Source organism: Protomyctophum parallelum (genome assembly GCF_964188405.1).
Source record: "Protomyctophum parallelum genome assembly, chromosome: 20".
In the NCBI taxonomy this organism is placed as follows: domain Eukaryota; kingdom Metazoa; phylum Chordata; class Actinopteri; order Myctophiformes; family Myctophidae; genus Protomyctophum; species Protomyctophum parallelum.
In genome coordinates, this window is record NC_139718.1 from 8981938 (window position 1) to 8999376 (window position 17439).

Sequence of the window (17439 nt, forward strand, 5' to 3'; positions counted from 1 at the left end):
CTTCCTGTCCTATAGCTGTCATAAAGGGCTTAGCACATGCATGTGTTCCATCACAGACATATATATGGGCAAACGTATATAATACGCCTTCACGCCTGCACGCATTCTTGCACACGTGTAAATAAATGGTGTATGTGGGCTGCTTGACCGCTCTGCACAGGAGGAAGAGTATATACTGTATGGGTATACAGTATAGCTAGCTCATGGCACTATGACGCAACTGCCGCCATCGAGATCCCCAGAAGGGGGAACATGGGGGGGAGGGGGGCGATGTTTTCTCTCCTCTCCTCGGCTAAGTGGCATTGTGCCTTAATACAGCTAATTAAACCTTTTAATCAAGGATAGCGTTATATTGATCTCTATCTGTGCTGGGGGGGGGGGGGGGGGGTTATAGTGTTAACTATAGCACTCTGATTATTCCTGCTCCACTAGAGCTGTCACTCAATCGCCCACACCCCCCACGGCGATCACATCAACACCCCCCCCCCCCCCCCCCCCATGCTTTGACAACGACGAGACGGAGGGACCGGTGAAACACAGACCGAAATAGGGAGCTGAAGTCATCCCTGACTTATAATTAATCTCTTGTCGTCTTCTATTGACACGTCCACTCTTTGATTAAATAATTACCTAAGCGCCATAAGCCTGGGTGATTGAGTCATAATCCTGAGTGAGCTGTAACCAGCGGTGGTCACCTCCACCTCCGACGATTAGCTCATCGTTTCCCACTGGTGTCACTTCACGCTCACCTTCTGGAGCTGCATCGTCTTGTGGCTGCAGTGTTTACACCCTCGATTTCAGGGTATTTTGAAACACACTGGCATATGGACGCCTATAAATACACACGCACACACACACACACAGGCACACACACACACACACACACACACACATGTGCGCATATGCCCTTGTATGCAAATATATTCACATGCCATCCCTGCATATGCAGACAAGCACACATACACACGTGTACACGCTGAGCCACCCACACACATCACACACACACACACACTTCCACACACCACCCATACGTTCCCAGACACACTTGCGTATACACCTGCCCGCCTACCCGCCCGCCGTCCTCCAACCTCACCACACACACACACACACACACACACACACACACACACACACACACAGCCTGGCATCTGTCACTGCGGGTTGTGTACACACACACACACACGTGCACGCGCACACAGTCATGTCGTCTGAACAGAGCATAGCCTTTTGACCCTCTGACAGGTACACCGTGGATCTCAAAGTGAGAGGATAAGGCTCTGAGCGGGTCTACAAGTCAGAGACGTGCCCTCTCCATAGGTAGCTGTCTGACTCCTCAGGGCTCCGGGGGACGGCTCTGCCTCTCCCAGGAAGCCATAACTCTCCTCTCAGGAAGTGAGGTGTGTCTTCTGCAGCCATATCTGCATCTGTCTGGAAAGGCAAGCGGGAGGCGGGAGGACGCGGGCGGGGGTGGAGAGGGGGGGGGGGTAGAGGGGGGGTAAGAGGTCAGACAAGTGTGGGACCACTTACATCATGTTTTATGTATGACGGGTGGCGTGCGTTTGAATATTTACATGTGTCTGAAGGTGATGCAGATGGAGAAAGAAAGAAAAGAAGTGGAAACATCTGAACTAAGTTCAGAGAACTGCAGCTCTCTTTGTTGATGAAACGGCTCAGTAAACAGTGGGAGGACATGATGCAACTCCATGAGCCGAGGCAGAAACGAGTCTATTGATCACCTCGGCACAACCCGCATAAATATCAAGTCTTTTTGGATGATCATGCTGGATCTAAGACTGGTGCTCATGCATTTATAATGTACAGGACACATGCCTTGCCCTGAGACACTTGCTAAATGCCTGGGATTTTGTAGTTATAAATAGCTGATCTACAAGCTTGCCTTGCAACCCGTTGTGAGCAATTTTTGCCGAATGTTTGCCCCAAAATATAGGAATGCTGTTAAAATATAATATAATTTGTTGTTACAGTGGGTTCTCCATCTCATCTTTAACAACAGCAGTGACCTTCAGATTTGGAGAATTGATTTCAGCGTTCCTACCTTGTTACCTATGCTTGATGGCTCTCTCATATTCCCCCTATACTCCAAGGACCCCCCCCCCCCCCCCCGGCCCTCCCCCTGAAACAACATGTATGAGGAATATTAAATGATTCGTTCACACAAAGCCAAGTTAAAAGCTTTGGGGGCCATCCCTGTGAACACTCAGAACACTCCCAGGCATATAATTAAAAGGTAGTTTCTAATTTCTATGAGCGTAAATTAGCGCTTCAACGTCATTGTTAAATGGTAGCTGGTGGCGCATAGCCCGGGGAGATGGATTGAATGGATCAGAGAGGGTTGGACAGTCACTGGATAATTTTGACAATGGGGTTCGGGGGGTATCATCCATCACTCAAAGCGCTTACATGAAAGTTTTGACAGGTAGAGGTCATGGCAATGTGGCAGGAGCCAACAGAGATGGATGCCTTTAATTTGGGTAATGAAGAGTTAACCGTCTTGGGAGTGCAAGCGGCGAGTTAAATGGGTGAGCCGTCCGCCATTAAAAAAAAAAGAAAGTCTTGTTTAATTCCTCCAGCCCTAATGAAAGACATCGGAACACAATCCTTGATTGACAATGAGGCCCTGGCTGTAATTCCCGGCAGACAGTTCACTTAAGTTCCCTCCCGTGTTAATCTCAAATATAATGAATTGCAAAACTAAGGTTAAACGTGGCACCGTGAATTCATTATCACTAATATATTAGGGCCATAAGATGATTTACAGTGCGGTCTCTCTCTTATTTTCATTAACTTGAATGGCTTTGATTTAGCCGGGATTGTGCCAACCCCTCCATCGTAACCATCAATCTGGGCTGCCGTGGTCATTGTCCTCCGTTATATGTGACCTCTTCGCTCCAGAATGGGGCAAAGAATGAAAACATGTCGGAGCTGATGACCTGGTGGAAAAAAATATTATTCCGCTTTTCAGCGTGAGCACAGCGTGGGCCCTCTTTATCGCTTCCTTGGAAAATCATATTCATCCGGTGCTGTCATTCAACTTCATCCTTGACCTGTTCTTATTGTTGTGGGCTTAATGTTAACGCCTCTGTCAAGATAACGCCTAATGCCCCCTCTGTCTACCAGCGAAGACCATCTCTTATGGGACTCTATCTGCATACTGAGGTGATAGTTATATGGACATTTGAAATGCACGTACATGCTCTCTCCTATCTTTCATTAATGAAAAGAACGGGTATCTATCTAAAAAGATATGTGCTTCTTTCTGTGGTATAATTTTAATACATGCAGTAGGACTCGGCATGCTAGTCGGCAACGGTATAACGCGATGGGCATTCTGTGGCTCGGGCAACATATCCCTGCCTTTTTCACATTAATGCGTAGAGGAATGCCATGCATATGTCAGCCTATTAACAGTATACACCCCAGAGCAATGTGGCTTATATCCAATTTGCCTCGCTGGAATTTTGTATATAGGATTTGTATGAAGGCACCACCATTTGGTACCTGCATGTGAGCCTGTGTGTGTGTGTATGCATATATGTGTGCTGTGCACGATGCATGCGTGTATACAGTCTGTGAACAGGTTTGTACAGGTTGGCCGTGTGTTAAAAGAATCCATGGATTTGTTTTGCATAAATCTGACAAATTCTAATGGCTGCACTTAGTATGGTCTGCAGCAGAGATATACTGTGGTGAGTGACAGAGAGGTTATGTGCTCCTAATGACAGGGTTTTAAAGCTGTGGCTACTGCTAATTGGGGTGATGTGTCCATCCCATGTCCCCCCAAGACATGTCTCACTAGCAGGGATTAGACATGATTAAGGAACTGGTCTTCTTGCCGCTTTAAAGACCTCTCACAGTATTTATACTCAATTGCGAGATTGGCCCAATGATGGACAGATAGAGATCGCAAGGGTCACCATATATCCCGACAGTTAGTTTGAAGCCTATTATAGACACCTACACTGGTGGTGTGGCTTTGGAAGTTACACGGCGTCTATACGCTGACACATCCCGCACTATATCCTGAGATAGAGAGCCAATGTAATATTAATGCAATCGGGCTTGTTATGTAAAAGTTGTTCAAAAATATTGCCTCAGGATGTTTTTTTATATTTTTCAGAAAGAACCTGTCAGGGGAGGGGAGGGCAGTCCTCACACAAAGCACAATTAGTGAGTGTGAAATCATTAGGTTCTGTTAGCAAACAATTTATTATGGTATCATAGTAAGTGCACTGTAATGGATCTTGCCAATTAACGAGGCACTAATTATGTGTTGCGTCTATACTGTAGGTTCACGAGGAGAGCTATATGTTCTGTGCATTGCCTTTTCCCCTTAAAGTATTGTCATGGTAAAACATAGGCGTGCATTATATATGAAACTACAGTAACCATACTTCATTATAATGGTGCTAAACTTAGCCTGTCCTTTTTGGATGAAAGTTCAGTAGATAGAAAATGAGGATCCTGCTTCCACCAAAATGTCACCGTCACAAAAACCACAATCATTATTTCAGTAGGAAAAGTCATACGTTGGACCGTGCTAAGGAACAAATAAGGAATGGGGACTATTTATCGAATACAGATGTTTATTGCTACTTTCTCACCAGGAAAGCCGTGAGCACCAACTGTGAGCCTATTGGGTCATTACACCATTAAACACATGTAGCAATGGTCACACTGAACACATTTGCAAGGAAAACACATTCACATTTAAACAATTTCCGTTGTCAAGGTTTGAAATGATCAAAAGTCGCTGCAGAGCGAGATTCTCTTTCTCCCCCTTGTTAGGCCCAATGGCTGCTCGGGAGAAACTTCTCATGTGTTTTCATTTGTGGAGAAGGCTGAGAATTTAAAGGGAACAGGAAACTCTACCTTGTTAAACTGAATTGTCATGTATATGCTTGGCAGACACTTATAATGAGATTAGTGCAGGGAAGTATCAGAGAGGAAATGTGGGAAATAAGAGATGTGGTAATCATCCGCTCACACTTTTATATGACAAGACTCATTCTTTCCATGAACCGATGCATTTGTGTTCATTACATGAATTGTATTGGGGGTTTCATCTTACTGTCAGTGGGAACTATACATGAGATTGGAATAATAATATAATATGAGGGATTTGTTTATATATCTATCTATCCATCTATCTCGTCTATGAATTGACGAGGAGAATAATTGGTGTGATAGCTGATAATATAGATTTCTGGCACTTGATTTTAGGTGCTGCGCCTATTATGGTTAGTCCAGGAGGCAAGCAATCACTGCTGGATTCGAGCTTTGAAGCCCACTTCCTGAATCTCTTAGTTTCCATTAATGGCCAAGCAGATGACGCTATTTCGCCTCCTTTTAGCGCCAGAAGAATATAGTGAATGAGGTTTTGTCCGGACTTTACACTTGATTTCATTACCTTAGTAAACATTCCATAAACACGTTATGTTTTCAATCACTAGTTTAAAGTATATAGTTTTTTAATTAGGGTATGTTTCTAGGGACGCTACTGCTACTACCAAGTGAAGACCCATAGGAGCTGATACCAATGGGTTCTCCCTTCGTCCATATTTTTGACAGTCTATTGGTTAATCTCACGTAACCAGGCAATCGGAGATCTCCGCTTACAATACGTCTGGTGGCATCTAGAATTTAACAGCTGCTAAGAAGATGGTTGCTACGCCTCATACTTTTAACATTTCGGCTTCACCAATGGGCTTTAACCTTTTTAGATATATAGTTTACCTAGAAATGTAAACAGCATGATTGCATGGAGCAAAAGAGGAAAATGTTAACATATGGTCTAGCATTGCAGATAAACTTAAGGGTATGATTTAGGATTTAGGTCTTTAAACAGTGGTATCATTGGTCCTGGGAGGGAAGGGTGGGTGGGTTTGTTTGTTCTTATTTTTCTTATTTCTTCACTAGTACATGCATCCTGTTTTTGTTTTGTTTTATTCATTTATAATGCCAGACTGCATAATTGTACTGTTTTGGTTATGAATAATAAAAAATAATAATAACGGCACTGCAGATTTTAGGGTTAGATTTATTGGTTTTAAAAGCTTAGTAGGATACAGGTTTAGGTTGTTCCCCAACGCTTCTCTCCGCTGTTCTAACCCCTTTGCATTGAATTTAGATTTCCCCAGACATGTCGGTATAGGCGGAGATCTCAGACCGTCGGACTTTACGTGAGGGTTAGAAACGTACAACCTCCAACACCTCGACTGATTCACCTTGCAATGTACACACACATTACTATAGGCCAAACTGAAAAAGCACCAATCTGTGCCACTCTTGAGTTATTCCTATGATCCACAGCACTCATTACCAAACTGTCTATTATTGATTTCTAGATAGTTGTTAAAGACTCTCCCATGCACACAGCTTAGCCTTTTCACATCCGTAAGTCTCCTCCTATGACCTTTACTGTTCAGATGGAGATATACTGTAGCTCTCGAGGCATACAGGGATATGGCGGATTTGCTCCTAAAAAAAAGAGGACATTCATGAAAATCTTTCTTGAAGCCTGTCTAAGAAATCCTTATGAAACATGAAGGAAAGGGCAGTGAGTTGCTGTATGGAGAGGACATATATTAAGACTCTGATATGGATGGAAAGCTTGGGGGAAATGCTAGTCTATATGTGCATATAATGTAATACCAAATCAAAAAGAAAAGGACTGGACAGTATTGAAGATCCTTAATATTTGTAGTGCCATTTGGCTTGTCAGAGCAGTACTGCTACACAAACATCTTTGAAGAAAAGTTTACAATCGTCATATATCAAGTGACCTACTATTGGCTTTTAACAAATCCTATATACAGTTGACTGAGGTCCCCCGGGACTGAGGTCCCCCAGGCCCCCAAAGTATTTGAGCTTGTAGATCTGCTATTTTCGTAGACTGTTTGCCCCCAGGGATGCTAGACAATTCATAATCTATAATGCTCGCTGGCACTTGTTATGGTGTCAGAATGAGTGACTGAATGAATGCATGTGATCAATTTATATGGGAAAGAGGCCATGGGCTTCTATGTGACTTTGAATGGTGTGCGACATGAAAGAGACTTGCCCTACAGCAGGGCAAGATGTATGTTGTTATTCTGTCCCCCATGATTATGATTATGTTTACAGTTGTCGCTGCAGTGTTTACTGTAGATGTTTTATCGCCGTGCAGGGACACGGTTCCTTTTCTTCTTCATTCCTTTCTTTTGAAAAACATTTGTCCAAAAGCCAGCAATGGCTTTTGATGGAATAACGCTGTTTCAGGGATTTTCATTAATTTTAACTTTGGTTTTTGGTAGTTGTGTGTCATGTTATGTGGTTTGAGGGATTGATTCCACCCCAGCCCCACACTCCTCCCCCCACACACACTACATTGATGAAACTGGTGCTAGAGGCACCGTTGGGAATCCATCTTGCACTGATAACTTTGAGCTATCTTATCTGGTCACTGTTCAAACAAGAGTGAATGCTCAGATTTGCTTCCAGGTGTTTGTTTCACTGTGGGTGCATTTTGTCTTCTGTTTTGTTTTTTTGTCTTTTTCTTTTTGTTTTCAAGGTTACAGCTCCTGTAGAATGCAGCTGATTGATCCAACAGTGCTTTTATTCAACCACGTTTTAGCTGGTGAACAAAATGTATGGTGTTGACATATATAATGTCATTCAACCTTGATTTAGTAGCACTGTGTAGCACTGCTACTACTTTTCAACCTTGATTTAGTAGCACTGTGTAGCACTGCTACTACTCAGAGGACTTATTTAGATTTAAAGAAGTGTTTTTGGCTCCATTCCACTTGTTGGTCTGTATATTTAACGCTTTGCACTTTATTGTTTGGTTCCTACAACAACCCTTATATAACATCAACCAATAAAAACCTCTTTGGGGTTTGACGTCTTTTTTATTTACTTAATGTGGTTATTGTAGGCACATGTAAAAGATTCCCAAATTGCACTTGTGTAATGCCAGTGAAATAAACGAGGTTGGAACTGGGGCGGAACTCAATGGTATAAAGCTGTGTAGAGATATTCTTGCCACTGTATTGCTGCAAAGAATCCAGCAGCTAGCCAACAGAAGCTAAATAAAACATGTTTATCTTAACAGTGTTATACTGCATTCACCCCGATTGAAAATAAATACGAAAATGAACACAAGCTGTCACAAAACTATATAACTTTAATTCTGGGTTATTGAGTGGGTCCTGCCCACTAATTACAAGGGGTAAAGTATCTAACATTGTGTTCCTTGAGATTTACCCAACGGCCACGCATGGATTCTCGATTTGTCAAAGTGCTTTGAACTGTCACTAGAGGACTAGTTGGTGGTGCAAAGATCATAAACCAGTAAAACTTCAGAGCACAGGATGCGACTGTGAGGGTGACTAAGCACACTGGAGGCCCAGCGCTAGTCTCTACACAGACTGGCCTGTAGTCAACACTATCTTATCTTGAGAGGGGGCAAGTCTGGGCTGGTCAGCCGTGAAGCAAAAACACACAGCTTCAATGGGAACCGTCCCACACTTCTCAGAATCAACTGCCTGGGTGAAATGAGATAAACAAATCCTTTTCTCTGCCTGTTATCTTAAGGTTATGTTTTTGGCTACAGCAACTATTATTGATGTGCTACCCTTCCTTCCCAGAACAAATTTAAAACTCCTGGGACTCAAATTCATTGAAAAACAATATCCTTACTCCGTCTCTGTTCCATTAATATAGTAATGAGGTATTAAATCCATCACCTTTCAATCTTGATAGATGTGCATACAAACAATAGCCGCCCTGTACAATGCAGATACTCATGCATAGATTCAGACTTCAGTCTTGCAAATGAAACTCTCCGTGCTCTTTCTAAAGTCACTTCCAGTGTGAGAGCAAGACCTGACCTGCAGCCATACAATCCATCAGCATTAGTCCTACACAGTCTCCAGACTAAACACACTCTCATTACAGTGGCTGTGAGTGCCCTGAGGGATCGTCCTCTGCACAAGTTTATTAGCACAAAACGCAGCATACAGTATGCAACTAGGTATAGTACCCCGCACTCATACAGTAAACATCATTTTTAATGTTCCTAGCTTTATAATTAAAGGATTTAAATAGGCAGAGCTTATAGGGTATGACAACAGGTGACATGGCAATGTGATTAGTGTTGAACGTACTGTTCTGCTTAAGCCACGGTAGCGCTGCGGTGATGTCATCTCCTGCAAGGCCTCTGTGGATTCCCCCTGATTAGTAGGGCAGAGCCTGTATACAGTGGAGCACAAGGCAGGGGAAGGGGGACTGTACAGGCTGGGAACCGAGACGGAAAACTCTGTCCCTTATGTTTTCTTACTGAATACCAACAGTCGTTACATATGCCAAAGATTATCTATGTGTGAGTGTACAGTACAACCCAATTCTCCCATCCCTGGTGTGCATGCATAGGCTACTCAAGTCATTTGCTGTTCAATGACATATTTATTTGCCCTCATATCCGCACCCGTCCATGTCCATTGCTGAGTGTAGCTAGCAAACTGACATGTGCAGAGTCTGCAAAGATTGTCTTCCTTGGGACTTTTACTGCCTGCTCTGGGTCTGGACAGAATGTTTACTGAAAAAGTGTTTGATTTAGTTACACTCTGAGAAATTCATTAAGCTTAGCTACAAGAGAGAATACCTTTGCACAGTCTGCTTTTCCCCCCCTGCTTTTTGTGTAGCAGTTTCTGCACAATAACTCCGAATTTTACATTTCACCACTACCTAATTATATCAGGATTACCAAAATTAGGGCATCCCAAAAGTCACTTACATCTGGAATGTGTTGCGGATTTGACTGCATACAACCCACCACAATGTCTGCATTTGCTGAATGGTGAACAACTCCGCCTTCTGTAAATGAAAAGAGCAGTTATTTTTTTTATTTTTTTTTGCCAGGACAAGTGCACACAGGATGCGGCAGCAGCTTTTGGCCCCTGATTGTGTTTGTGTGACAAACATTCCAGTGCAGTGCTCCAACGTCAGCTGTTTACATTCACGACAAGACACTCCAGTCTCAAGTATCTGCTAAGCATTAGACCTTGAGAGACAGAGGCCACATCAAGGAGGTCAACAAAGAACCTGACACCCTGGAGATACATTTGCATTGAGTCGAGAAATGTAAAGCAACAACACGGCAAAAAAAAGGAGGAAAAACTAAAGTTGTCTCGGGGCCACCAAACACACAAGTGGTAAAAACATTCTACCTCCAAACTGCTGTGAGATCCTCCTCATTGTCAAAAGCTTCTCTTATCTTGGGAGAGACAGGAAGATTGCGTGCTCACTGAATAACGAGACCACAGCGCCAGACAGTGAAATGAATGCCGGGCAGCTGACATAGCTTGTTTTAGTATCATCTCACCACTTGAGACAACTAAATGGGCTGCAGTAACTGGCAACTAACGTACAAACTATAAATCATTGTATTCACTGGCCTGGCGTCAGGTTTCACCTCCAGTCTCAGCTACGGGTGGAAGGGGCCGGGCTGTAAGTCTGTATGGAAAGAGACATGGGTGGGCAGCTTACCTAATGCAACTTGCAAGCTGCAGGAACTCAACATACACATTCTATGCAGTCCCAGATTAGCATTAAGTGACTGCACTGTATGTGCTAAAAAAGCACCAATTCACTGCACGGCAATAAACATCGTAACCCGAGTGCAGAGGATATTCAAGAATGTGTCTGTCAAGTGGAAAAGTTAATTTGCGTTTGTATGCACTACCAAAACAATCCCCTCCCCCCCACCCCCCTTTACCCATTGTGAAGCCATCAGATAGTGGCTTCCAGGAGTCCACACCTGTCTCAAGGCTATGCAGAGGAGATGGATCCATGCATTTTGAGCATCAGATAGCCTCTAGCCAGGGTTAGTATTGATCTAACGCTTCACTGGTCCTTTGTGAGAGCAGCAGCTGCTTTGGGGGGCTTTTAGATAAGCAATGCAGGGGGAATTGTTTCTACAGAAGACCCCTTTCAATGTTCTTACATGAAAACCATTGCTTAATTCAACACTCCATTGCTCTGGAATAAAATGTCCTCGCCCATGACATGAAAAGCTGCAGCAAATAAGCATTAAAGCATCTGACTGCAGGGTGTTGGAAATCACAGCGTATCCGCAATCACCAAATGATAATGCGTCTCTCTGCATTTTCACATCATTTTGGCCATTTTAATCTCTACTAGAGGAGCAAAAATAAATGTCTTGAGTAACACAACCTAACATGGCAATATCACCAGACATGGCTCATCATGCTGATCACAGACCTGGTCAATGAATGAGACTGTGGGTGGGGGGCGGCGGCGGGTATGTTTGTATTCCTGGTGAATCTTGTGTGAGGCAGGCATGGCGCTGAGACCCTCCCTGAGATGACTCATAGGCTGCTGGATGGGCTGACACCAGCACCTCATTCACAGCCAATAATGAGCCATGCTAATGAGCATCACGGCCAGCCTACACGCTCACCATTAAGCAGCGCTGTGATTCATGTCCTGCATGAGACCGTTGTATAAAAAGATAGGGCTGGCTGGAGCAGGCCGGGGGGTGAGATATGAACGGATGAATGTGAGATGCTGGAAGTCTTTCCAGTGCAGACATAAACGTTGTTTTCTCCCTGAGATGGGGAATAGAGGGCAATGAGGTACAGGTGCTATATTCATATGTACCATCATCATTATTGATATTGTATACTATTTGATTTATGACTGAACATATAGGGCCTAGAGATTGCTCTATTCCGTTCAGTGAGTAAATGCTAGTCAACAAAACAGAACAAAATTGAGTAAATTAGCCTTTTTCTATGGACAGAACAGAACGTTTTATCGATCTTAATGAAGCAATTTCTTGGAATTCCATGCAGACACACAACCAATATGTGCTTGCAATTCCCACCTACATGCGATACCATGCTATCAATTCATTCCAAACGCCCTGCTATACCCTGACAGTGGCGTCCTTGATCAGAAGATCAAATACCACATAAATGAATCCATCAGAAAAACACACTAGCAGTGAAACATGCATGTGCATGCTCCTGCCTCCAGAGACTCCAGCCCCGGCACATATATCTGATAAGGCTTAATCAGCACAGGGTGGTCATGATAAAGCATTTCAGCACTATCTCTGTCTCATACAGGAACAGAGAGAGACAGACAGACAGAGAAACGCTGCTGCCTTTCTGCCTTTAAACCTTAATTTATATACTCCATGGCACCACGATGTCGCTTCTTCAATTCATGTCGGCAAGCGACTCTGGCGTACTACAGAGAATAAATTAGGCTTCATTATTAAGCTCCTCTCCATGATGGTAGGAGAAGTGAAAAGGAAATCACCTATAGTATAGGTGATTTCCTTTATCCATATACCACTACCCACCTCTTCCACTTCCCTTCCCTTGCACTACCTTTTTGCCTAATTTATGCTGAAGACGATATACAAGCTCTCATTGACATGAACGTGAGCTTGTAGATTGGCTGCTATACGCAGAAACATAAATTAGGATTTGTGTTTCTCTGCACCCCCCTTTCTCTCTCTCTCTCTCTGAATCCCTCTGTATCAGTAGAGACACTTCATAAGCTCCGGCTGGGGAGAGAGAGAGAGAACGTAGCGGCTGGGTGGGGGAGGGTTTCAAAAGGGTAAGTGATTGCCCTCTAGGGGACGAAGGAGAGAGAGAAGGGGAAAAAATCAGGACGCCTTATCGCCCCAGCCTCCCATAGCAGTGCTGGCTGCCACCCAGAGCAGGGAGGGGGGACGCCAGCTAGCAGCCTCTTGACACAGCAAACTCAGCAGGGAGTCCTTCCATCCCCTTGTACAGGCTGGGCTCAGGGCTATGAACAGCCAAATGTTACTGTCAGAGAGGGAGAGGGAGAGAGGGAGATGGGGAGAGAGGGAGAGGGAGGAAGAGAGGGAGAGAGAGGGAGAGGGAGAGAGAGAGAGAGAGAGAGAGAGAGGGGGAGAGGGAGAGGGAGAGGGAGAGGGAGAGAGAGGGAGAGGGAGAGAGAGAGAGAGAGAGAGGGGGAGAGGGAGGGGGAGAGGGAGAGGGAGAGAGAGAGAGGGGGAGAGGGAGAGGGAGAGGGAGAGGGAGAGGGAGAGAGAGGGAGAGAGAGGGGGAGAGGGAGAGGGAGGGGGAGAGAGAGATGTTGTTTGCCGAGTAATTTCAAGAAGGCTGGAGATTTATGAAATATTTATGCCTACAGTAAATATTAGCCTATATTTTCTGGTAAAAATAAATAAAATGTATAATAATAATAATAATAATAAAAGGAAGCCCTGGCTTGGTCATAAATGAATGATGCATGAAATAGTTGCTATTTCAAATAATAATATAATTATTGATAATAATAACATTAAAAATCTAGTAATTAATAATTAGATTTCAGCTGTGGTGTGAATAAGTGGAAACAGACAGCCAATACCCTTGACTGTAATAGAATTAACCCAACTGTCCTATTTGAATCGCAGAAAGGCTGGAAACGATTAACACCAACAAGAAGGTGCGATAACAGTGAAGCGGCCATAGGATAACAGTGCAATGCAGTGGTTTAAGTTAATGCTATAGTGTTGCTGTAGTAATATGCCAAGCCACAGCCTGGCTGTATCCCCCTACAGTGGCCAGGCTGCTGTTGTAACCAGACAGACAGCGCGTCGCACCACCGCCTGTGTCCAAGCGCCACCTTCAGAGTGAACTGAACATAAATAAATTAAAAAAACAACCCACATAACCTATATCTTTTCTCCAGATGCACCAGAAAAAGGGTAGTTGTCTGACTGACTGCAGCATAACAGCCCAATCCAAGCTGTTTTTTCCACCACCATCACTTCACTTCTAAAAATGGGAATAAGCTTGTAGTTTGTGCCATATGTGCGCCTGGGTGCATGATGTTGTTCATCTTCTGTGGAGCTCAGAGTGCTAACTGTGTGTTTAATATGCCCGTCTCGCGCAGCGTGGGTCCAGACACTGTGTGCCACAAATCCCACCTCCAATGAGAGACTGGGGGGTGGTGGAGGGGGGGGATGAAGGGTTAACGGAGTCTGTATGGAGTCTGCTGGGCGGAGTGGAAGAGACGTGATTGGACGACTATCCCTGACGTAATGGACATGAAAAACCTGATAACTAGTTAAGAAGGCAGTTTGTAACTCTGGAAAAGAGTGCAGAAGCTTGAGAGAGAGACACATAAAGGCAGAGAGCGTGGACGGACAAAACCGGCGAGAAAAGAGCCGCTGAGCGTTTTTTTGGCTGGGTGCAGTGTGGGCTGTTAGACCCTGCAGCGTGCGGGACGACACACGGCCACTCTGTAACGCGGGACCATGGTGCAGCACACAGACAACAGTGAGACGGACGGCAGCATGTCCAGAGAGGCTACGGACTCGGAGGAGAGTGAATTTATGGCTTGCAGCCCCGTGCCGATCAATCCGGACTGGTGCAAGACGGCGACCGGCCACATCAAGAGACCTATGAACGCGTTTATGGTTTGGTCTAAGATCGAGAGGAGAAAAATTATGGAGCAGTCGCCGGACATGCATAACGCCGAGATTTCCAAGCGCCTGGGCAAGAGGTGGAAGATGCTGAAGGACAGCGAAAAGATCCCGTTCATCAGAGAAGCGGAAAGGCTGCGGCTAAAACACATGGCTGACTATCCCGACTACAAGTACCGACCCAAGAAAAAACCAAAGCTCGACAGTTCAAAATCATCAGCACCGTCCCCGGAGAAGTGCGGTAAAATGGCAAAGACTCCCAGCAAGAAATGCTCAAAGATAAAGACTAAGAGCGGTTCCAAATCTTCTCACGGCTTCGGGGAGGACTGTGTGTTTCCCAGCTTAAAAGTTACAAAGACTGTAATAAAAAGTGAACTCACTGATGACGACGACGATGACTATGAGTCGGACTATCGGATGAGGATTAAGCAGGAGGACGAGGAGGTGCCCATACGGCCGTATAATGTAGCAAAAGTGCCCGCCAGCCCAACTTTGAGCTCCTCCGCCGAGTCTGAGGGGACCAGCATGTATGAAGAGGTGCGGAATGCGGCGCCCAACAACAGACTCTTTTATAATTTCAAAAACATTACTAAGCAGAGCACAATGTACCCTGCTTCCGTCTCACCAGCATCTTCTAGGTCCGTTTCCACATCTTCCAGCTCCAGCGAGGACGATTTGCTTTTTGACTTTAGTTTAAATTTCGCCTCCAGCGCTCAAGGCTCAGAGCTGGGCAATCCAAATTCAGGAAATCTCTCCCTCTCTCTTGTGGATAAGGACTTGGACTCGTTTAGTGAGGGCAGTCTGGGCTCTCACTTTGAATTTCCAGACTATTGCACACCAGAGCTCAGTGAAATGATAGCAGGGGACTGGTTGGAGGCGAACTTTTCTGATTTGGTGTTCACTTACTAAATTGAAAAGATCCTCTAGTAATAACAGAGAAGGATAAATTAAATTATATGTCCTGTTCAAGTTGTTCCTAGCCCTGCCTCCTCTGTGGTTTATAGGGGTCCGGGGGAGGAGGAGGCGAGGTGAGGTTTGAGGAATGAGATGCTTATGAAGCTGGTAGCAAAAAAAGTCTGCAGACGTTTTTCTGGCAGCATGACAGGGTTTTATGGATTTTTTCTGTAGGTCTACAATTACTGTTCAGCTTAAACGGACCACAAAGGGAAAAATCTGTGAACTTCTATGCATCTTATCCTCTTAAAAACTGCAGGGAGCTGAAAACGGACTGTGGACTGACTCAAAGCAAATCTGTGAACTGACAATGTTCAGGATATTACTTTACAACGGTTTATGTAATTTCTAATTGCCGCAAATGTTTGTTTTTTGTAACTGATTCCGTTTACCTCCTGGTTTGAAAACATAAGCAGCCTAAACCTCTTCAGAATACAGGTGTGGAGGAAACATTTTGATACATAACAGACCTCATCTTTTTAAAAGAAAAGTAAGATATTTTCAGGCATATTTTTGTACAGTTAAAAGGGAATGTTCTTACTGTGCTTTCAGTGAGTTTCAGGCACTTCTTCCCTTTATCATTTGTTTTAGCATGCAAGGGAGTCCTGGTTTTAAGGATTAAGTTAAATTAAAACTTGCATCAAAATGCCTTGTGATTTTAAACTAGGTTTTGTACAGTTGTAGAGCAGATTTGTTGAGTATTTGTAGACGATACAATGGCATCATGGGGAACACATACCTCAGAGCTGGAACTAGTTTCAAGATTGTATATGTACTGTAATATAGTAAAGTTAGGAGTTTATGTATATCATACTCGTGATATGTGGATGGGTCCCAATCGCAGGTGTGAAACTGGATTTTGGTATTTTTTATGGCACATACTGTTTTTCCCCCCTCATTTTTTTGTGCAATATATACTCTTAAGATACAGACCATCAACATTTGTAGCAAGTGATGGAAAAACAGACGTGCACTGTCAACATCATTACCTGTTGTGATGCTGAAGCCTATCTAGGCTAGAAAATAAACAGATCAGCTGGAACTGATGCAAAACAATTTAATATGGCCTCGTGGTGTGATGCATAATATGGAAAAATGTAAACAAATATCCCAATTTGAATGTCATTTGGCTCACAAGATTGAATATTGGGCATATTTGTCACCAAGCTCTTTTGAATTTGACCCAAAACTAATAATATAACGTTCTGTATTAATAATGGGCATAGTCTGGTGTAGAGTGGTCTGGCATATCTAACAAACAAGCAAAAAAAACATTCCATAGTCCTGTTTCATAAAATGAAACTTTTATTTTAAAACTGAAGACTGCCTTCTTTTCTTAAAACATTAACCATAAACCTGTATTTTTATTTCTTGCACTTAAAAAAAGCAGATATTGATTATTTTTATGTGGATCCTACATATGAAGTCTGTTTGAATAAAAGGTTTGGAATATGACCTAATTATATGCCAAGACATTTGTTTGGAAGTCCTAGGCAGTAGTTATTTCACATTCCAAGTGTGAATCTGTCTTTGACTCATCTTTTAATAAATAAGTACCTACCACCATCAACTGTCCTTTCAGTTTGTGAATATATGTACACAGATGTGTTATTTGTTGAGTTTCAAAAGGATGTGATGTCAGAGTGATGCCTATTTTGTATATAGGCTGATACTCTGAAATGGATGGGCTCAAACTAACATGTGAATTCACATTTAATAAAAAGAAAAAAGAAAAACCCTTAATTGTGATGTTTAAATGTCTTTTACTGTTCAAAATGTGCCGTTTCCCCCCTACCTATGCTGTTAAACCCCTCACCCATTTTTCTGAATCCCCCTTTCTTAAAACGGGACCCTGTGCCTTTAAGAAATTGAATCGCCCGCTCTGGCAGTCGGCGCGATGTGATTGGTGAGATTGTGTGGCCTCTTGGAGACTGAGCCGGGAAAGGAGAGCCGGCCCTCTCAGCGTGTGTGAGAGACCTCAGTCCAGTAAGCTC

The 17439-nt window shown here is 43.7% G+C and overlaps 1 protein-coding gene across 1 annotated transcript; it reads left to right on the plus strand.

The window, feature by feature from the left end:
• Nucleotides 1-14168: 14168 nt before the first annotated feature.
• sox11a (SRY-box transcription factor 11a) lies at nucleotides 14169-17182 on the plus strand. The gene has a single exon (XM_083791223.1). It carries the CDS (start codon nucleotides 14324-14326, stop codon nucleotides 15398-15400), a length of 1077 nt encoding a protein of 358 aa, XP_083647349.1. The 5' UTR covers nucleotides 14169-14323; the 3' UTR covers nucleotides 15401-17182.
• Nucleotides 17183-17439: the final 257 nt, after the last annotated feature.